The following is a 21,694-nucleotide window of genomic DNA, read 5'->3' on the forward strand; positions in this document are numbered from 1 at the left end:
GGTTTGTACAGCTCCCAGTGTTGCCTGATCCCAGCCTGGAAGTCCTGGCACCCCCCAATCTTGACCTGGGGGGGTCTGTAAAGCATCCAATATCCCCTGATCCCAACCTGTGAGGGGCAGGGGAGGGGGAGGGGGAGAGGGGTTGGACACCCACAGGTTGTTGACTGGGCCCCGACCTGCATGCCCTATATCCAGGGACACTGGGACCAGTGGGAGCCTCTAACTGCACGCCTGGCTGGGATTGAGTCCCCGTTGGTACCTATGGGGTTAAATCTACCCCAGAGGTGGGGAGCAGTCCGTGCTGACTGTCCCTCACTGTGCCTTTGTTTTTCAGGACTGTGCCTGGCACTGGGTTTGTGGGGAGTCATGGGTAAAGGTAAGGCTGATGCTGCCCTGGGGGGCCCCAGCTGGGGCATTTAAGCTGCCCCTCCCCCCCAACACACACACACACACACACACACACACACATGCAGGCATGCAGAAGGAAGAGTTGCCCCAGGCAGGCCATTGCCCCTTCCTGGGACAGGCCTGGGGCTGCCTGAATTTCCACCCTCCCCACAGCCCTGGCCTCACCCCATCTCCATCCCCTGCAGGTGACACTGGGAATTGTACTTGGGGCTGCCCGGAAAATTCCCAGTGTGTGAATGCCACCCACTGTACCTGCCTGCCCGGGTTCCAGTCCGTCAGCGGGGCACTCTACTTCTATAGCTCAAGCGACTCCTGTGATGGTAAAGGGCGGCACTGGTGGGTGGGGGCTCAGCCCCCCTGCCTTCCCACAGAAGCAGGGGAGAGGGGGGACTCAGGGTCCAGCTGGGCGAGGGGCAGGAGATGCCCTTAGGGCCTGGACGTCTGGGTTCAATCTTCTGAGTCCCACCCCGCCACCCTGTTCCCTCCCAGTCACTGCGGGGGTGGGGGGAGGCGAGGAGGGTCCTGGCTCCATCCCAGCACAAAGGCGTTGCATGCAGCTGAGAGTCAGGCCTCCAGACTCCTGGGTTCCATTGCCTGAGGGGAGGGCCCCCCAGCATGCGGGTGGCAGGTCCTGGGGCCACTACAGTGCAAGGGGACCTGAATGCTCCAGCCGCTTGCCACCCCCTCCCCCTGGTGCTGCTGCCGCCACTGCCTTCTTTGGCTGCTCGACACCCCCCACCTCCAGCTTCTTCAAGGCAGAGGGCCCCAAAACTATTTCTTGCAGGGGACCCCAAAAAATTGTAGGCTGGCCCTGTTTTCATCCCACAAAGGGGCCCAGACTCCTGGGTTGCGTGTTCCTGGCTAGCTCTGGGATGGGGAAGGTTGGAGGTGTTCTGGGGTCTCAGCATGTCCCTGGCGTGTTGCAGACGTGAATGAGTGCGCAGCACCTGGGCAAGAGAAGTGCGGTGCCAATGCGCAGTGCAACAACTTCGCTGGTGGCTTCAATTGCACATGTGTCTCTGGATTTGAGGCTAGTCCGAGCAAGGAGAGCTTCACAAATGCCAGTGGTAACATGTGCCAGGGTAAGATCCCCCCCCCTGTCCCCACCCACCCAACCTGGGGCTGCCCTGGGGGGCAAGGATGGCTCCAGCCACCATCCATGAAGCAGGCCACAGGCATCCCCCATCCTATAGGCATCCCACAGGCTAGCCCAGGCAACAGGCATCCCCCATCCTCTGCTGTGGGCTGGGACCTCTGGGGGTTTGTCCAGGGAGGATGGGGTTCTGGGTGTGGGGAGCTGGGGGACTCCCTGTGTCCCCATGGGCAGGATAGGTGCCCCCAGACTGGGGAGGGGCTATGGGGTCCAGCCTAAGGTCCTTCCCCAACCTTCCTTCCACCCCTTCCTCATCAGGGCAGAGATCACCCCAGTCAGCAGCACCCCTGGTGCAGCACTGGGGGGAGAGTCTCTCCGGGGCCTCTAGACAAGTTCCCAAGCTGGGGCTTTCAAGGGTTAACTGGGCCGGCCTGGACATTTCATGCTGGTACCTTGTCACATACCCCAAGCAGGTCCCTGTTCCAGCACCTGAGCCCTTCCCCCCCCCGCCCAGTAATAACATGGGAGGGGGTCCCAGGGCCATCCCAGCACACAGGAGCCTAGATACAGGTGGAAAACAGGCCCTGCCAGTCCAGGACACCTGGGTCCCATGGCCTGGATACCTGGGTTCCCCTGGCCTGGGCTGGGTCCAGAGGGAATGGGGTATAAACTGGACGCTTGCCCCCCCCGCCCCGATGCCTTCCTACATTTGTGGGGTGTAAATCGGAGCCACCTTGGGGCTGCTTTAACCTGGCACTGGGAGTGGGGGAGCCCCTGGGGATTTGGCTCTGGAGGGCTGGTGTCTTAGTTCCTGGATGCCTGGGCCCCATCACCCAGGCTGGCCCCAGCAAGGGATTGGAGGGCATCAGCATGTCCCTGGTGTATTGCAGATGTGGATGAGGGATGTTGCTGTGCTCTGTTGACTTCACTCAAGCTGCAGCTCTTTGCTGATTTTTATTGACAGGTTTTGGTATTTTTACAGACTTTGCTGATTTAAAAAAAATTTTTTTTTAGTGACAGGAAATTTTACTGACAGTTAGCAACCCACCGCTCCCCCCACTCCACTACAGGCTGCCTAAGGCCAGGCCTTCTCCTAGCCTGGCCTGACCTGGTGGCCTATGTACCCTTGCAGACATAGACGAATGCCAGGAGAATGTCAGTGCCTGTGCCCCCCATGGGAACTGTATCAACACCCCCGGGGACTTCATGTGTATGTGTAAAGCTGGCTTTGCGAAGAGAAATAAGGGCAAGGCCAAGATCTGCATGGGTATGAGTAACCCCAATGCCCAAAGCCCTGTGATGGTGGTAGAGGGGTGGGGGTGTCTTTGCAGCTGTGGGAGTGGTAGAAAGGTTGTGACCCCTCCTGGTGGCCAAGGAAAGGATCCTGGATTGGAGATCTCACAGGAAATTCAGGCGGATTTCCCTTTGGAGCCTTGAGATCTCTGCCAGAAGCACTGTGTGGGGGCAGAGAACTAGCAACGAAAATGAACCTGACATTGTCCAGGGATTGACTGGAAGGCATCAGAGATTAACAAGATTAAGGAGGATTCAAGTCATTCCCTCCCTGATGCCACTGATGGGTGTTATTGAAAGGAATCCCAACCCAGAAGAATTACCCAGATGGTTACAAGAAACAGCGACCACTGTAATGAATCCTGATGACCGTGTTGACCCACGCGGCTGTGATTGGTTGAGTGTGGAGATGTCTGGGGACAGTCACGTGGAGAGCTTGACCTGGATCACCGGAACTAAAGGAGCCTGGGGGCTGTTGTGATCCATCCCCACCCATGAGATTTGCTGGGATCCACCTGGATCCCTGGAATCACCTAGATACAGTTGTGATGGGGGAGGGGTGGTGGCTAGAATCTGGGGAATCCTGTGAGACTGACCAGGATCAATGAGATGAGGCTGGATGGGTGGAACTGCCTGGATTGGAGATATTCATTTTTATGAGAGAAATTACCCATGATTCACTAACTCAAGAGCTGTCCATGATCTCAGGCCCCAGGGGCCACTTATGACCGCCCCCTCCATGCTGCTTGTGGGTGTGGAATTTCCCTCCTGCCCCAATCCTCTGTACAGGGCCTGGACCTACCCTCCTGGGGCTGGGGGCAGGGTGTCATGCCCAGGGGAATTCACCTGGATGCTGCAGTCGCCCTCTTGGAATCACCTGGACTAGAGCAATTAGTTGTGATGGAAGCAATTAACTGGCTCAGCTGAAACAAAGGGAAATCAGGGAAGTTTACAGGGATTGCTGGGATGTGAGCCCACCTTTCACTGAGGTCAGAGAAATTTAGGCAGGATTGTGTCATTAATCCTGATGATGTCATTAACCAGCAAGGCTGAATTTACTGGAGATCAGTTATTGCAATAACATTAACCAGCATGGTGGAATTTACTGGAGATGAAGAGATTGCAGTGACATTAGCAGGGACAGGTATAATTAATGGTGATGATGTCATTAGCCAGCAGGGTTGAAGTTCCTTGAGGTCAGAGATTGCAGTGACATTACTGAGGACTAGTGTCATTAACGCTGATGATATCATTAACTAGCAGGGCTGAAGTGAAGGAGATCAGAGATTGCAGTGTAGTTAATGAGCCAGAGTGTAATCAACCTTGATGATGTCATTAACGGGCCTTCCTGAAATGAACTGAGGTCAGAGATTGCAATGAAAGGAACCAGCCTCTGTAATTAACCTGGATGATGTAATTAACCTGAACTAATTTGAGATTGGTGAAATTAAGGAGGATCAGGATGTAATTAACCTTGAGGCAGCAATTACCCCGCCCAGCTGCAGGGAAGTACAACAACTGCACTGTGCCTGAATGACCAGAGTTAATTGTGTTCCATGTAACTAACCTCGATGTTGTCATTGCTGGGCATGGCTGAAATTCACTGGGATTCAAGATTCCAGGGAAATTTGTTCTCCTGGATCCATGAAGTTCACCTGGATGATGAAACACTCTGGGATTGGCTGAAAGGAAGAGAATGGATGCAACCAACTAGGCTTGCTGCCAAATGATTGGTTGAAATTTGGGGGAATTGATGATGTCATTGACTCTGATGTCACTGACTCTGGGGTGATGTCATCACCCGAGTTAGCTGGCATCACCTGTCATGGCTGGGTTTCCCTGGGATCCAGGCAGCTGGTGGGGCTGGCTGCGACTGATGGAGTACTCTATCACTGGATTGCATTTCAAACCAGGCCAGGTCCCTGCGCCTGCTGGGAGCTGTTCCTGTCCCCCTGCTCCCATCTGGCTTTTGCTCCTGAAGCTCATAACCTGGCCTCTCTGCGGGGGCAGAGGGTGTCTGCCTGCTCCCCACATCGTCCACACTCAATGGGCCGCCTCTGATTTTTCCATTCTTAGACCTGGATGAATGTTATAGATCTCCTGCCATCTGTGGGCCCAGAACCCGATGCTACAATACTATTGGGAGTTACCGCTGTGTGTGTGCACCTGGACATATTCCCTCCACTGGCTTTGGGACCTGGGTATATCACAAGACCATGTGTAAAGGTTGGTTTCACCCCTGTATGTAGAAGCAGGTCTGTTTGCACGATGCATGGAAATTTCTTGGTCCATGAAGCACAAAGTGATGTGAACTGATTTCTCCTCATTCATGGAGGGGAACCATTGAGTGGTGAAGGGGACCCAGGACCATGGGAGAGATACAGGATCCAGGAACAGAGGGTGGAAAGAGTGGAGAGCATGGGGCAAAGAAGAGTCTGAAAGGAGTGGGGAGCAGAAGACAGAGTGAGTCATAGTGAAGGGGAGACAATCTACATAGCTACCCATATGTGAACAAGGAAAGAGCAGCCATCGGGGCTGGGGGCAGAAGGCAGATTTCCCTGAATGGGAACGGATGGAAAAGTTGTAATATCTGGTCCTTTTTCTCCCTTCACAGAAGTCCCCACTGTTAACTGCAGCACCACATTTGAGGCTGTCACTGAGATGTGCAGGAATTTCTCTCTACAGGTGCCTTGAACTGATTGTCACAGTTGGCCCCTGAGCCAGCTTCACGGTCTCAGTTATAGCCCCTGAACTGGGAGAGTTCACTTTTGTCCCCATGTCCCTAAGGCAATGGTCTTCAAAGTGGGGTGTGCATACCTCAGGGGTTGTGCAAGACGATCCATTGGGGTGCGGGAAGCAAATATTAGGACTTCTATTTCTATTTCTATCAATATATGTATATTGGGGGTGCGTGCTCAAAATTTCTTTTACTGATAGGAGTGCACGATCAAAAAAGTTTGGAGACCACTGCCCTAAGGGATACCACTGGCACCTGAAAGACATGTGAGGCCCTCTCACTCACAGGACACCTCCTTTCCTGTCCCCAGGAAGCAGACCGCTCTTTCAGTTCCCTCCGGAACATCTCAGCCCAACCTGGCCGCAGCGAGGAGGAGGTGATGTTGGCTGTGACACTCCTGCTAGAGAACGTGGAACGGGCTGCTCTGGCCACTGCGTTGAGGTCCCCAGAGGTGACACAGACCATAGTGATGGAGTCCATGGGTGAGGAGAATGCATGGGCATAGAGCATGGATACCGTAGAATAGGGGGTTCAATCCTGCAGTCAGTGCAGACACACAGCAGCACTGCCCCATCCTGGAGACTGGTCATGACCCCAAAGAGCATCAGCAGCGGCCAGAGACAATGTAATGCCCATTCGTGTCCTGCCATGGGGCCTGGCCTGGCCATGGCCATTCCATCCAAGAGCTACATATATGAGTGGTGTGGAGGTGCAGCATGGCTGGGTGCCCAGGGACAGGATGCACAGACCATGGGGAGGGGAATAAGGACATGAGCCCTGAACCCATCCCAGCCCTATAGGAAAGGTAAGGAAAGCCCCACAAGTGAGAAAGTAGCATGGAGCAGGGATCCAGCCTTACAAAGGGGGACACCCAGGAAGGGGTTTCACAGCCAGGAGCTCTCCTGCTTCTTCCCCCAGCTCTGGAGACACGCCGCATCACAGGGACCTGCAGCCAGGGCAACGAGGTCTTTGTGCTGAGAGCCCGGGAGCAGGCCATGGAAGTTCATTGCAGCACAGTCAGCGATGCTGCTTCCCAAGCCGCTTCCGAAGGTACCATCTGAGAAATGTGGGGCATAGGGAGCCAGCCCTGGGATGGAGCAGCACAGATCCATGGGACTTTACCTGCTGAGAAGGCCCCAGTCCCAGCCCTGCTTCTCTTCCATCCCTGCCTGGAGCCTCCTTTGAGCTGGGGCTCTTTTCTCGGTCTGGCACTAGACAAACCTTGGGCGCTGCCCCAGTGCCCCTGTCACTACAGAGACCTTCCTTCCTGGCAGTCTTACCTCCTGAGGACTGAGCAGTGGGGGAGGTGGAAAGTGGGATGAAGTGGGTCAGAGAATGGGAGGGGAAGTGCTAGTTAGTGGCTAAAGAGTCAGGATTGCAGCTAGGACTCATCTGGGACCAGCTGCATCATGAACTAAGTGTGACCTTGGCCCTGGATTGCTCTTTTGTTGCTTCTCACCCACCCAGGTTCTGGGGCTGCTGTTTTTATCTCTTACTCCACCCTCAACTCCATCGTGAACAATCCCATCTTCCAGAAAACTTCCGTACCAGCTGGCCAGGCCCTGGGGAAAGTGCAGCTGCTGTCCTGGATGGCGAGTGGGGTCATTGGACCCCGGAAACCCAATCACCAGCTCCTGAGACCTGTGAAAATCACCCTGCTCCACACACAGGTACGCGTTGATCCCCTTTCTCTGACTTTTTTCTGGGCTCAGGGGCGGCATTGGCAGTGGCGTCTGCTCCCGGGGGTTTATATTGCGCTGCCTTACCAGGCTGTTGATCACTGAGAAATTGATGGAGCCTCCAGCCTTAATCTTGGTGCCCCAGACCTATTCTGCTGGAGGAGGATCTGTGGAGTTGCCCCATGTCACAGTCTGTTCCAGTCAATCATGTAACAGGGTCTGGGGGTAGGAGCTATGCCCAACTCACCCACTGCCCGGGAGAATTTAAAGCAACTTTCCAATTATATTAGGACTCAGAGTCTGCTGGCAGGTGGATTCACGCTTCTTCCCTTGACCACAGCTGCTCGACTATGTCCCATTGCTGCAGTGCTAGAGGCCAGTGAGGGCTTTCCGGTACCTCAGGCAGCAAATCCAAGGTCTGTCTCCAGTGTCACCAGGGAGTCCTGTGTAGGCGTTGGGTGCCGCACTGGGGTACCCTGGAAGCCCAAGTGACCTCAAGGCCCCTATTTGTGGACTGTAGATTAGTGATTAGAGCAACCATATTGTCTTGGTGATACCACGAGGATGCTGAAGGTGCATTTCTGTTTTCAGCCGAAGGCTGAGGCCAAAGAGGCTTTCTGTGCGCACTGGAAATTCCTTGCTGGAAAAGGTGTCTGGGCTCGGGACGGCTGCTCCACTCTCCACACCAACAGCACTCACACAGCCTGCAACTGCAGCCACCTCTCTACCTTCGCCCTACTCATGGCTCCTGCCCCTGTGGAGGTATCTTTCTCGCCCCTTCAGATCAAAGGCTGGGCTCTGAGCTTTGTATTTGCCCAATCCTGCCTCAGGCAAAGCTCCTTCAAAGGCTTCCTCTGAGCATGGGCCTCATGGTCTTGGGCTGAAGTGTTTGGAGTGGGTTTGACGGTGCTCATCTCTCTGCGCTGCAGGAGAGTGATGCCCTGAGTGTGCTCACCTACGTGGGGCTGAGCATCTCCATGCTGTGCCTCGTCCTGGCCATCCTCACCTTCCTCCTGTGCCGCTCGCTGTGGAACGTCAGCACCGCCATCCACCTCCAGCTCTGCCTCTGCCTCTTCCTCGCTGATCTGCTCTTCCTCACAACCGTCACCCACACCAAAAACCGGGTATGTCGCCCTGCAAGTGGGGCCCAAACCCCACTCACTCTTTACCTCTTCTAGCCCAGGGCTGGGCTGTGCAGCTCTGCTGCCCCTTTGGGATATGGGGCAGGGCAGTGCACAGAGGACAGCACAGAAAGATGCTTCCCTCTCCACCCTGCATGAAGCTCCTTGAACACAGTGATCCAAGTTTCTATTCACACACACTGAATTTCAGGCCAGGGCTCTCACTGCTCCACAGCAGAGATATTGGAGCATCAGGAGATTGAGGAAATTGTTCAGCGCCCGGGAATGTGGCCCAGGCCCCACTGCCTTGCTTTAAACTCGGTTCTGTCTCCTTTTTCATGTCAGTGAAGTTCAGGTGCGGGACCCCCAGAAACCAGGAAGAGCTCTGCAATCAGAGAGATGTGTGTAATCAGTGTGAACCCCATGATGGGCCTCGCTGTCCCCAGGATTTCTCTTTCCCCATGCTGTGTCCTGAGCTCTCTGTCCCCATCCAGACCACATGTGCTGTCATCGCTGGCTTCCTCCACTACCTCTTCCTGGCTGCCTTCACCTGGATGTTCCTGGAGGGGCTGCACCTCATCCTCACCATCAGGAACCTGAAGGTCGTGAACTACACCAGTGCCAGCCGGTTCAAGAAGTGATACATGTACCCCTTTGGCTATGGGCTCCCAGCCCTGGTCGTGGCCATTTCAGCAGCAGCCAACCCAGGCGGCTACGGAACGGAGCATCAGTAAGTGCCTCGTCTCTCCCCAAGGGGAGTTGGGTCCTCATTTCCAGTCAGTTGCTTTGGCTCACATTGGCTCTGAATTCATCTCAGACTTCCCAGGAACCCCCTCAGACCTCAAGCTGGCAGTGGGATCCCTCTCCTGCCCCGTACTGTGAAGCTGCCCCCGCACAGTGCAGCTGAGCCGCACATGTTTAACACACATAGGATCTCTGCTCTGATGAGGAGGGGACTATGGAAATCATGACGCAGGTTGGCTGCACAGCAGCTCTTTAATCATTCAGGTTCCTCTGTGTACCTCCACCACTGATCGGTGGAGAAGCCCCACCACTTGCTCCTGATCAGCGGGGAGGCGAAAACCACAGTTTTAAGTATGATGCGGTTTTTGCCTCTGGCCAGGGCTCGGCCTGCGGCCAATCAGCAGTGGAAGGCAAAATCCCTACTATGTTTAACACTGCAGATTTGCCTCCCTGCCAATCAGGAGCGAGCAGCAGATCCCCTCTGCCAATCAGCAGTAGGAGTCAGCACGGAGCAGCAGGGCTGCTGAGGGCCCTCGGCCAGTCAGCAGTGGGAGGCAAAAACCGTGCCATGTTTAACACTGCTGATTTGCTTCCCTGCCAGTCAGGAATGAATGGCAGAGCCCCTCTGCCAATCAGCAGTGGGAGTGCTAATGGGGGAACCTGGAAGATTAAGGAGCTGTTGCACAGTACACTTCTGCTGTGTCTAGAGTAGGTCCCTACTGATGAGGATGATGATATGTGAATATGCAGTAGCCTCAGGGATCTCTGTAGACTCTTGATTGCCCGGTGTAATCGAGAGCAACCCCTGGTGCTGGGACTGGCGCCAGGACATTCATGTGGAGAATCCTGCTCTCTGTCCTGCAGCTGAAACAAGCTAAGGTTGCCATTACCGTGCTTCCATGTTGGGGATAATGCACCTCTTCTTTCTTCCTCCGTGTTAGCTGCTGGCTCAGCCTGGACAGAGGCTTTTTCTGGAGTTTCCTGGGGCCTGTCTGCCTTATTATCTTGGTGGGTACAACACAGAACCACAGGGCCCTGTTCCCGTTCTCTGCCATGTGACTCTGTTACACCTCCTATGTCCCTGTTGTGCTCCCCTGGGCAGCAGCATCTGACATTGTCCCCTGGGATTGGTCAGTGCCTTAACTGGAGTCATGGTCCCAGACAGGACCCTCACGAGGGCACATGCCCTGCTCTGCCCACAGATAAATCTAACCTGTTTCATCCTGACGCTGTGGATCCTAAGGAGCCACCTCTCTTCCCTCAACGTGGACGTGTCCACCCTGTGAGACCACAGGTGAGGCAGCAAAAAGCAGTTCTGGTGGATCTGAGCCCTGGGGGTGGAAGCCCCTGGTGGGGAGAGACTAGGATCCAGGCGAGAACAGGCCTTGGGGAACTGTTCTCCCTGAGCCCTGTGGCTCAGTCGCTCTCACCAGGGTTGTTCTGATGGGGTCTCTCCACCTGCCTCTGTCCAGGCTGCTGACTTTCAAAGCCATCACCCAGGTCTTCATCCTGGGTTGCACATGGAGCCTGGGTCTCTTCCAAGTTGGATCAGCTGGCAGAGTTATGGCGTATTTATTCACCATCACCAACAGCCTGCAGGGAGCCTTCATATTCCTGGTGCACTGCATCCTCAATCGCCAGGTGAAGCCTAGGGCCTGTACAACCTGCCTTGGCTGTAGCAGCCTCATAGCTGCTCCTCCCTCCCCAGGTGCTAGTCCCCTCATTTGTCTGTGTGCCCGTGTCGCAGGTGAGAGAGTGGTACCGGCGATGGATGAAGGGACTATGGACATCTGCCTCCAAGTCTCAGACATCTGGTCTTGAAATATCCACCATCCCTGTCAGCACCAAGTCGGTAAGTAGAGCTGTGCTGGGTGCCAGCACCAGCCTCTAAGTCTGCTGCCTCCCATCCGCTCGCGTTATGGCTCTGAGATGCTTTGTGCCTGACTGGCCTAGTCCAGCTTTGTTGCCATTTGGAGCCTTGCGTGTCCCCCCCACCCTCCCCCCCCAGGCATGACCAGCTGAGCAGTGTGTGACCTTCCCAGGGGACTTGATCCTGTCATGTGCCTTCCTTTCAAGGAATGAAGAAGGTGGAGAAGTGGCTCCTCTTGTGCCTGAAGAAGCTCCCTGCTCGTGCCTGGCGTCTGGCAGTGCATGGAAGAGGAAGCTGCCAGCTTCAGTGCCAAGAGCTGATCAATCCCTGCTGCCCTCTGGCTTCTCTGTGGGTGAGGTGGGAGGGGGAAAGGGAGCGGGCTCTAAAATTCCTCCTTCTGATGAGCCCCATTTGAAAAGCCTCAATGCCCACAGCAGAGCCTGTTTCTTCCTGTAGTTGCCTGTTGAGGAAGAGCCAACCGCTGCACCAGTCCCTGCAGCCTTGGCTATGAGACAACCTGCGCAGCCATCCCCATGGAGGCCTTTGTTTCCAGCCATGGCCTTCCTCACACATAGTCATGTGAATTGCTGAACTGGTTCAGACTGCTGAAGCATTCCCAAGCTTAGCAGTAGCAATGCGGTACCATGTGCCTGGCTTACAGGAGCAATGCAATACTGTGCTCAGTAACACTTCAAGGAGACCAGGTGCAGTCTCAGCCACCACAAGTTGCCCTACTCTGACCAAAAGGAGAGGGGCAATGCCATCCCACATTACATGAAGCCCCCAAGGAGATAAGTGTTGCCCAGCACCAAGGTTTACTGACTAGGCAAACAAAAATCATGGCTCTTTGTATAAGTGTGGATGTCTTGTTGCCAGGCCTGGTACTTGTCCCCACAGCTGTTTTTGACCAGCCCCAGGTTATTCTCCTTCCCCTGCCTTGGAACAGTACATTCAAGGTCTCTGGCTGCTCTCCTCAACCTCCACCTCCATTACAAGTGCTCAAAGTTGTCTCCCTGGTGGCCCGGCCCCATCCTGCTAGGTCTCCCACTGTTCCTGGGAGATCCTGTAACAGGCCCTAAGGTTGGAAAGTGAAGTACCTGTGGCTTACTGATGAGGGGGCGAACCTTAATGTCAGTGAAAGGAGATGGAATATCCCCTAAATCCTCCCCAGCAGCAGAGACTTAGAAACCCACAAAACAGCAGATCGGTGACAAGCCAAGAGTTGTTGATGCTGCATCTGACCCTTCCTCAAGAGCCAACAACCATGCCGGTGTCCTTAAGGTCCAGGAGATCCTGCACTGTGTTTCTGAGCTCAGTTGCATCAATCTGAAATAACTGCACACTCCAGCGGAGCTCCTCCAGATCGGTATCCATGTGTCCGAGAGCCCCTTCCCTTACACCAGCTTCTTTCTGCCCTGCTTGTAATGCCTGCACATGGCAGCCCCTATGCTTTTCTGACCCAGAGCTGGCAAAGTCTTGAGATCAGTGTGATAACAAAGCTATTTGTTTTAGGAAAAATAAACGGCAGAGTCTTTTTCTTAGCTGACTGGTTCCTGAAATTTTAGGTTACATCTACATCGTTTTTTTCAGTGTACTTGCAAGGACTAGCGACTTGTTCTGTTATTATAATGAAATTTGCAGTCCTTCCCTCCATGCATGTACACATGAGAAGGGGCCTGTAGACAAAAGCCAAATATCTTGCAGGTTGGGATCAAATCCTATGACATGGTAACAGATGCACAGCTGTGGTGATCACTTCTCCAATCAGCGTCTTGCTTCTCCCCAAGAGCTGGTCAATACTCAGCTGTAGCAGAGCTTTTCTCTCCTACACAGAACACAGTCCCCACCCTTTTGGGCATGTGGTCAGGGCTGATGGAAAGGGAGGAAGAGAGTCACAGAATTGGCCTCAGCTACTGCAGCATGAATATGGCACTTGGCTGCAGTTTCCTGCCAGGTCCTAACATCTTTGCAGACCTCCCCCGTTGGCTGTAGGCCAGGTGTGCATAAAGTTCATCGATTGATTGATTGATTGTGGGGTGGGCAGCCTGATCCTGATTGATGAGCTGGATGGAGGTGTCTAAGCCTGACTGGAGTCTGGGAGCATGGAGCTTCGGAGCCCACAGCCCATGGAGCTGCTGGATTAAATCTCCATTGACAGCAGCGCGTCTCCCTTCTACAAGTCACCTCCAACACAGCTCTTGTGCACCATGCCCCACCCATGGCCAGTCTGACTGCTCCCAGAACAACAGCCCTTCCTTGTCCATTGGGCATTCTGGCCTTTGCCAAGTGACTCCCAATGTAGCCAGCGACTGCACCAACCATCCAGAGATGCTGGCATAGGGAATTCATTATCTATCTCAGTGGAATCGGGGAGACCGGTGGATGTGGTTTATCTTGACTATAGCAAGGCTTCAGATATGGGCTCCCACAACATTCTCGCAGGCAATCTAAAGAAGTGCCAGCTGGATGAATGGACCGTAAGGTGGATGGTTGGAGCATCGGGCTCAGAGATTAGTAGTGAACGGCTCAATGTCTAACTGTTAGCCGGTATCAATTGGAGTGCCCCAGGGGTCAGTCCTGGGGCTGGTTTTGTTCAATGTCTGCATCCATGACCTGGAAGATGGTATAGAGAGCACCCTCAGCAAGTCTGCAGATGACACCAACCTGGGGGGAGTAGTAGATAAACTGGACGGTGGGGCTAGGATTGAGAATGATGTAGAGCCATCCAGGACAGCAGCTGCACTTTCCCCAGGGCCTGGCCAGCTGGTACGGAAGTTTTCTGGAAGATGGGATTGTTCACGATGGAGTTGAGGGTGGAGTAAGAGATAAAAACAGCAGCCCCAGAACCTGGGTGGGTGAGAAGCAACAAAAGAGCAATCCAGGGCCAAGGTCACACTTAGTTCATGATGCAGCTGGTCCCAGATGAGTCCTAGCTGCAATCCTGACTCTTTAGCCACTAACTAGCACTTCCCCTCCCATTCTCTGACCCACTTCATCCCACTTTCCACCTCCCCCACTGCTCAGTCCTCAGGAGGTGAGACTGCCAGGAAGGAAGGTCTCTGTAGTGACAGGGGCACTGGGGCAGCACCCAAGGTTTGTCTAGTGCCAGACCGAGAAAAGAGCCCCAGCTCAAAGGAGGCTCCAGGCAGGGATGGAAGAGAAGCAGGGCTGGGACTGGGGCCTTCTCAGCAGGTAAAGTCCCATGGATCTGTGCTGCTCCATCCCAGGGCTGGCTCCCTATGCCCCACATTTCTCAGATGGTACCTTCGGAAGCGGCTTGGGAAGCAGCATCGCTGACTGTGCTGCAATGAACTTCCATGGCCTGCTCCCGGGCTCTCAGCACAAAGACCTCGTTGCCCTGGCTGCAGGTCCCTGTGATGCGGCGTGTCTCCAGAGCTGGGGGAAGAAGCAGGAGAGCTCCTGGCTGTGAAACCCCTTCCTGGGTGTCCCCCTTTGTAAGGCTGGATCCCTGCTCCATGCTACTTTCTCACTTGTGGGGCTTTCCTTACCTTTCCTATAGGGCTGGGGTGGGTTCAGGGCTCATATCCTTATTCCCCTCCCCATGTTCTGTGCATCCTGTCCCTGGGCACCCAGCCATGCTGCACCTCCACACCACTCATATATGTAGCTCTTGGATGGAATGGCCATGGCCAGGCCAGGCCCCATGGCAGGACACGAATGGGCATTACGTTGTCTCTGGCCGCTGCTGATGCCTGAGGGGCCCTGGTATCTCTCTTCCCACTCAGGCTGTGTGCAGTGAGGGTGGCTAGCACCCATTCCCATCCAGGACTGTGCCATTGTCATGGGAGGCAGCTGGAGTAAGACAATGACAACTCAGCACCACTCTCTCCCAGGCTGAGGGGAGCAGCAAGCGTCCTTCTCCTTACCCCAGCAGGTGTTCCATCCAGCCCTGGTGAAGTTCTCTCTCCCAGGACCAGACTCGAATCCTTGGACACAGCTGCAGCGGTACGTGCCAGGGACATTGTGGTAAATAGCACTGTGTCCACAAGCTTCCTGCCCATGTACTACACACTCATTGATGTCTGTAGTACAAGAGGGGACCCTGTTTATGCCCAAGACAAGACTATTTCCCTTCACCACCGGCATGGACCTGGGGCAGAGAACAGTGGTACAATGTGAAGGGACCTAGGGAGCCGCACCTGGGCTGGGAACTCTTGAGACCTGCTGCAGTAGGTGGAGGTGGAGCCTGTTTGGGGCTGTGTGCAAGGCCCAGGATGCTCTGGTTGGACAAGGCTTTGGGATGCAGGCTTTAAAAAGATGGGCAGGTCTCAGTCTGCCCCTGCTGCTTGGGGCATGGGATGCAATTGCAGGGGTTGAAAGGAGACCTCTGTATTCCTGAGAGACTCCATCACAGCAGGGACCTGGCCAGTCTGATGTGGAAACACCCCTTCAGGACAGGTGTCTCTGGAAGACATGGCCTGGACCCTAACCAGAACGAGGATCCAGAGCCAGCACTGCAGTAAGCATGTGGACTCTGCCAAGTGAAGGTGGGGGGTGTGGGGTCCTTATACTGGCAGGTGTTCCCATTTGCATCTGTGAAGTTCTCTTTGCCAGGTTCAGGCATGATCCCCGGTGTGCATATACAAAAGAAACATCCAGGGAAGTTGCAGTACTGTGTGTGCGATCCACACATTCCAAGGTCAAGAATGTTACACTCATTAACATCTGCAGTGCGAGAAGAGATCCACTGCCAATGCAGGCAAAGTGACCTATGACCCTGAAGCCCTGATGATGTTACCAATAAGTGTCTGCTGTGGCTGTGGACAAGGAAACTGGCTGGGAGAGCAGGGAGGCTGGAGACAGATCAGGGGCCCGTGCAAGAAGCAGAATGCTCTGGGCACACATGGCAGGGAAGGTAGGGTTTGGCATGTGTTGTAATTAAGGGATACAGCATCACATCCTATGACACCTTATTGCCATGTATGACGAGCCCGGGATGGCAATCCCAGGCTCTCTCTGCACCAGCTCCTACTGCTTTGGACTCTTCAGCTAATGAGACTCCTATGTGTAATGGCCTGTGCAGTGCACAATGCACCCCTGCAGTTGGGATCCCCATTAGCTAACATGGATCCTAGCCCTGGGCACGTAGCTATGCTACCCATGCAAATTCAAGCTGGATACAAACCAGCTATAAGATTAGAAACTATTTTCCAGCTTTAACTTTATAGCTGGATGGAGCTTTTTATGGCATGACAATTCATTTGCACGTGTAGCCGGTCTGAATGAATTGTGCAGTCAACCCGATGATGCTGTAACGCATGTAACATGCAGATACTAGCAAAGGAACTTCTTTTACCAACGCAGAAGACCAGGTTGCTGAAGTAGTGCTCCCCACTGGTGGACCTGAACCCGGGGACACAGGAGCAGTGGGTAGCATTCACACATCTGGAAAATTGGGGGCAGCTATTGGGATCACAGTCCAGAGGGTCACTTGCAGTGAAAGGAAACAAGGTGAGAAGGCTCTACCTTGTGCCACTGGCTTTTCTTCCCCATCCCACTGTGATACTCTCTCCAGGTTCATCTCACACACTTCTGCCCCTTTCTCTCATCCTCCCAATCCTTTCTCTCCACCTAACATCTCCTAGTTCCTAGTCCAGCCCTTAGGCTGAGTGTCCAGCTTATTTTCCTTTGCTAAGGTGTGAGAGTCTCTGCAGCTCTCAGGAACATTAGAGGATCCCAGAGATGGCTCGAGCCAGGCATGGGGCAGGCAGGGGCTGCATGGGGTTCTCCAGGGCAGAGAGTGCACAGGGTCAGATCCAGGGTTTGGCAAAGGGGAGTGTGTGAGTAGCCCCTGGTAGCAGGGGTGGCTGCACCCCCTCTCCCGGCCTCCTACTCTGCAACCCACCGTAAGGGGAAAGCCAGGCTACAGGACCCTCTGGAGACTTTTTAAAATACCCAAAGCATTTAAGAATCCCTGCCTTACTCTCTGTACTCAGGGGCATGTCTCCTCCCCTTCTCTCCCTTCCTTCTCCAGTCACCACTATTTCCCTTGCTGTTCTGGGGATGGAGGGAAGCTTCAGAGCTGCTTCTGCCCACTCCAGCTGGGTTGCACAGGGGCTGAGCTCAGCTGGGAGCAGCAGGAGAAGCAATGGGGAGGCGGTGGCATCACTCAAGCTACCCGGTCTCCCTAGGAGCAGGCAGGGAAGCTGCTGTAGCGGTGTCTGCCTTAGCTGAGCCCAGCCCCTGTGCAGCCCAACTGGAGAGGGCAGGGGCAGCTTGGAAGACTCCCAGGCCCCCAGGACAGTGGGAAAGTGGCCATAGCATCTGGGGAACCATGGAAGGGAAGGGGAGGGGAGAGAATGATCCTCCAATCATGGTGGGTATTGGGGATTCTTATCTGCTTTGGGGAGTTTTTCAAAGTGTCTGGAGACTCCAGCAGCATGGTCCAGGTACCACTGCCCCCGCTTTGGATCTGTTCCTCGGATGGCATCCCATCTCACATCCCCCTGTTGAAGTCATGGGCTCAGCCTCTGGTCTTAACTCACTAGCATATGTGAAGTTGACTGCCAGGTTCAGCCATGAACCCCAGTTCACAAGGGCAGGAGAAACCTAAGGAAAGTTGTGGCAGTGTGCGTTCAGTCCACATTCCAGGGTCAAGACCTGTACACTCATTGACATCTGTCCACTCCCAGTGCAGAGAATAGGGACCAATGAGCCTGGGGCCCTGATGATGATGCTAAGTGTTGTCTGTGGCTGTAGACAATGAACCCTTTCAGGAGAGCAGGGGAGGTGGAGCCAGAGGAGGGACTGTATGAAAAGCAGGATGCTCTGGGCACATGTGGCTGGGCAGAGGGGGGTCGGCAGGAGCTGTGATTATGGGATCCAGCATCAGATCTTATCACACCTTATTGCCAGTGTAGTGATCCTGGGCTCCTTCTGCACCAGCTCTTGCTGACAAGACATCCATTGCAGCTGACTGTGCAGTGCACTGTACACCCCTGCAGCTGGGATCCTGACAAGCTGATGGGGCTCCCAGCCATGGAGGCATAGCTATGTTACCCATGTAAATGCATGCTGGATAGAAACTAGCTATAAGGTTAGAATATATTTTCCAGCTTTAACTTTCTAGCTGGATGAAGTTTTTTTATGGTATGCCAGTTAATTTGCACACGTAGCCGGTCTGAATGAATTGTGCAGTCACCCTGGTGGTTGTGTAATACATGTAACATGCAGATACTAGCACAGGAGCCTCTCTTACCATCACAAAAGACCATGAAGTCACTGAAGTAGGGCTTCCCATTGGTGGACTGGAACCCAGGCAGGCAGGTGCAGTGGGAGGTGTTCACACACCTGGAAAATTTGGGGCACTCGCAATGCAGGTTTACTTCTGCAGGGAATGGGAGGTAAGTGAGAAAGCTCTGCCCTATCCCACTGGCCCTTCTTCCCCATCTCACCCTGGCCCTTTCTCCAGGTTCATCTCACACCCTTCACCCCTTTCTCTCAACACTTCCTCTCCAGATAATGTCTCTTAGCTCCTAGTCCAACCTCCAGGCCAAATGTCCAACCTGTGTTCATTTGCTAAGGTGCAAGAGTCACTGCAGCTCTCAGGAACATTGGGGCTCCCAGAGTTGGGTTGAGCCAGGTTTGAGGCAGGAACGGGCTGCGTGGGGTTCTCCAGGGCAGGGACTGTACAGGGGTGGGTGCAGGGTTTGACAAAGTGGGGTGTGGAAGCAGCCCCCTGCTTTGTAGGGGTGGGAACATGAGTCCTGTGGCGGGCCAGTAGGGGTGCTCCTGCGTTGAGCCGCCCACCTCCCTGCGCCCTACCACCTTCCAGGCTCCGAATGCCTCCCTAGGGGCATTATGCTTGGCCGACCCCTCTCCCAGAGCACACTCGCTAGTCTGGGGGTAACGTAGCTGCCACCACCCCGAGAAGGGACTGTCTCGGCCCTGGGCCCTCGGGGAAACACAGGCCTAATAGTCCGACGGGTACTCAACCCGGTACAGGCACTTGGGGCACTTCCCCAAGTCAGGGGGCAAAAAGTAAAGTCTCCCTTAGTCCGCAGACCTAAGGGGTCTCTTAGGCATAATTTAGACCCACCCCTCAATAAGTCTCCCACACCAGTCAAAAAGGAGAACTTTATTGATTTCAAGGGGTAGGGTAAACTAGGGTACAGGATTGAGCAATATCTTAGGAATCCTAAAGAGCAAACAGTGTGGCTGAGGTAGCCTTTTGATCACGCATCTGTGTTACTGCCAGCTAGATATCTAAACAGATTGAGTAGCTTACTCACAAGCATCTTCCAGAGGCTGGTTGACTTTCCCCTCTGGAGTCTTGGGGCGAGAGAGAGAGAGCTAGGTTCGGATGGTAAGGCTTCTCTGTCTCCCCTGCTTTGCTGCTGCTTCACCTCATGGCCGAAGAGAGCCAGCCTCCTTCCCCCCCAACCTATATAGCCCCTGTGACCTCATTCACCTGGTCCAGTGGAGGTCAGCCCCAGTTGGCTGTCAGCCAACCAATTTGAAATACATCATCTGTTACCAGGCAGATTCCAGCTCCCCAGGTAGATGCCCCTCACCCAGGTGGCTGATGCCAGTCACGCAGGCAAAGGGAGCAGGTTTTCCCCCTCTCTCAGGAATGCAGCCAGCTCAGGTTACCTAAAGAGATAGGCTGAGGTGTGAATCCTCTGTGCTGGCCCCTCTAATCACATTGTCACAGGGCAGAGATTTTGGGGAGAAACCAAGGTGGCTTTCTGCCACAAGTCCATCCCCTGTGCAGCCCAGCTAGAGAGGGTAGGGGTGGCTTGGTGGATTCCCTGGCCCACAGGGCACTGGGGAAAGTGGCCATAGCAAGTGGAGAGCAGGAAATGGGAGGGGAAGGGGAAATGGGAGAGGGGTCCGGATGTGCCTCTGATCATGGAGAGAAAGGAGGGAATTCTTGCTCACTGGGAGTAATTTTTAAAGTATAGAGATACTCCAGCAGGATGGTCCCAGCACCACTGTGTCCTCTGGATCTGCTCCTAGAATGGCATCCCAACCCACAGCCCCCCCATGGCAGTCACAGGCTCAGCCTCATGACCCATAGCTTATCTGACAATCAGCAAGAGTGCATGGTCATAGCCTCAAACAACTCAAGTACAGAGAATACGCCCAAGGGGCTGCCAAGTTGGTATCAGGTTCCTGATAGACCGCCTGGCCCTTGTAAGTTGGCTGGGAGCATGCCATTTGCAGTGTTGCTGCCTGCCTGGTTGGGAACTCACCCATGATGCCTGCCCTGCAGTGAGTGTGTGGCCTCTGCCAGGCAATAGCGGGCCCTTACCTTGGCAGGTATTCTCCCTCGCATCTGTGAAGCTCTCTTCGTCAGGATCAGCTGCAAATCTGGGAGCACATGTGCAGTAGAAACCTCCAGGGAAGTTGTGGCAGTGTGCATTCAGCCTGCACATACCAGGGTAAAGACCTGTATACTCACTGACATCTGCAATGTGAGGAGGGATCCTGTCCATTCCCAGTGCAGAGAAAAGGGACCTACAAGCCTGGGGCCCTGATCATGATGCCAACAAGTGTCCTCTATGGCTGTGCACAATGAACCCTGCTGGGAGAGCAGGGGAGGTGAAGCCACAGGAGGGTCTGTTGCAAGAAGCAGGATGCTCTAGGTACATGTGGCTGGGCAGAGTGGGTTGGCAGGAGTTGTGCTTATGGGATCCAGCATCAGTTCCTATCACACCTTATTGCCAGCGTAGGGCAAGCCCAGGATGGTCCTGGGCTGCTATGGGTTCCAGAGCTGATGAGACTCCCATTTGCAGCTGGCTGCGCAGTACCCAGTACACCCCTGCAGCTGGGATCCCCATCAGCTGGCAGGGCTCCCAGCCATGGGGGCATAGCTAAGTTACTACCCATATAAATTTAAGTGGATAGGAACTAGCTATCAGGTTAGTAAATATTTTCTAGCATTAACTTAATAGCTGGATGGAGCTTTTTATGGCATGACAGTTAATTTGCATGTGTAGCCATTCTGAATGAATTGTGCAGTCAGCCAGGTGATTGTGTAATGCATTAACATGCAGGTACTACCACAGGAGCCACTTTTACCATCAGAGAAGACCCTGGCATTACTGAAAAAGCGCTCTCCAGTGCTGGACTTGAGTCGGGCAGGCAGGTGCAGTGGGTGGTGTCCACACACCTGGAATCTTCTGGGCAGCTCTTAGGGTCACGGCCCAGAGGGTCAACTGCAGAGAATGGAAACAGGGTGAGAAGGATCTGCCCTGTGCTATTGGCCCTTCTTCCCCATCCCACCCTGGCCTTTTCTCCAAGTTCATCTCACACACTTCAGCCCCTTTCTCTCATCCTCCCAACACTTCCTCTCTAGCTAAAGTCTCCTAGTTCATAGTCCAGCCCCTGGCTGAGCATCCCATTTGTGTTCCTTTGCTAAGGTACAAGAGTCTCTGCATCTCTTGGGAACATTAGGGGCTCCCACAGCTGGCTTGAGCCAGGTACATGGCAAGCAGGGGCTGCATGGGGTTCTCCAGGGCAGGAACTGAATGTGGGTGGATCCAGGATTTGGCAAAGGCAGGTGTTGGAGCAGCCACCTGAGTTTTAGGGGTGGATTCACCCTCTCCCAGCCCCTTCCCTCACAACCCACCAGTGGGGGAAAGCCAGGCTGCAGGAGCCTTTGGGTCTTTTTAAGGTCCAGAAAACAGGTAATGTCCCTGCCTTCCTCTCCATGCTCAGGGACATGTCCCTTCCCTTCCCACACCTTCCCTCCCCTTCCATCCCATCCTCCTTCAGTCACTGCTG

The 21,694-nt window shown here is 54.3% G+C and overlaps 1 protein-coding gene across 4 annotated transcripts; it reads left to right on the forward strand.

Moving 5' to 3' along the window:
- Nucleotides 1-334: 334 nt before the first annotated feature.
- LOC149858665 (adhesion G protein-coupled receptor E3-like) lies at nt 335-12,477 on the forward strand. 4 transcript variants are annotated; one of them, XM_090060025.1, is made up of 15 exons: nt 335-728; nt 1,335-1,490; nt 4,871-5,020; nt 5,409-5,479; nt 5,842-6,013; nt 6,450-6,581; nt 6,999-7,201; nt 7,802-7,972; nt 8,140-8,334; nt 8,826-9,061; nt 10,017-10,083; nt 10,278-10,369; nt 10,548-10,716; nt 10,823-10,927; nt 11,152-12,477. In XM_090060025.1, the coding sequence occupies exons 1-10, from the start codon at nt 386-388 to the stop codon at nt 8,970-8,972; spliced, it is 1,740 nt and encodes a 579-aa protein (XP_089916151.1). In that variant the 5' UTR covers nt 335-385; the 3' UTR covers nt 8,973-9,061; nt 10,017-10,083; nt 10,278-10,369; nt 10,548-10,716; nt 10,823-10,927; nt 11,152-12,477. The 4 variants fall into 4 exon arrangements, with proteins under 4 accessions (XP_089916151.1, XP_089916152.1, XP_089916154.1 ...); XM_090060026.1 differs by lacking the exon at nt 10,017-10,083; XM_090060028.1 differs by lacking the exons at nt 10,017-10,083; nt 10,278-10,369; nt 10,548-10,716.
- Nucleotides 12,478-21,694: the final 9,217 nt, after the last annotated feature.

Source organism: Crocodylus siamensis, chromosome 8 (assembly GCF_052110815.1).
Source record: "Crocodylus siamensis isolate JL-2025a chromosome 8, ASM5211081v1, whole genome shotgun sequence".
In the NCBI taxonomy this organism is placed as follows: domain Eukaryota; kingdom Metazoa; phylum Chordata; order Crocodylia; family Crocodylidae; genus Crocodylus; species Crocodylus siamensis.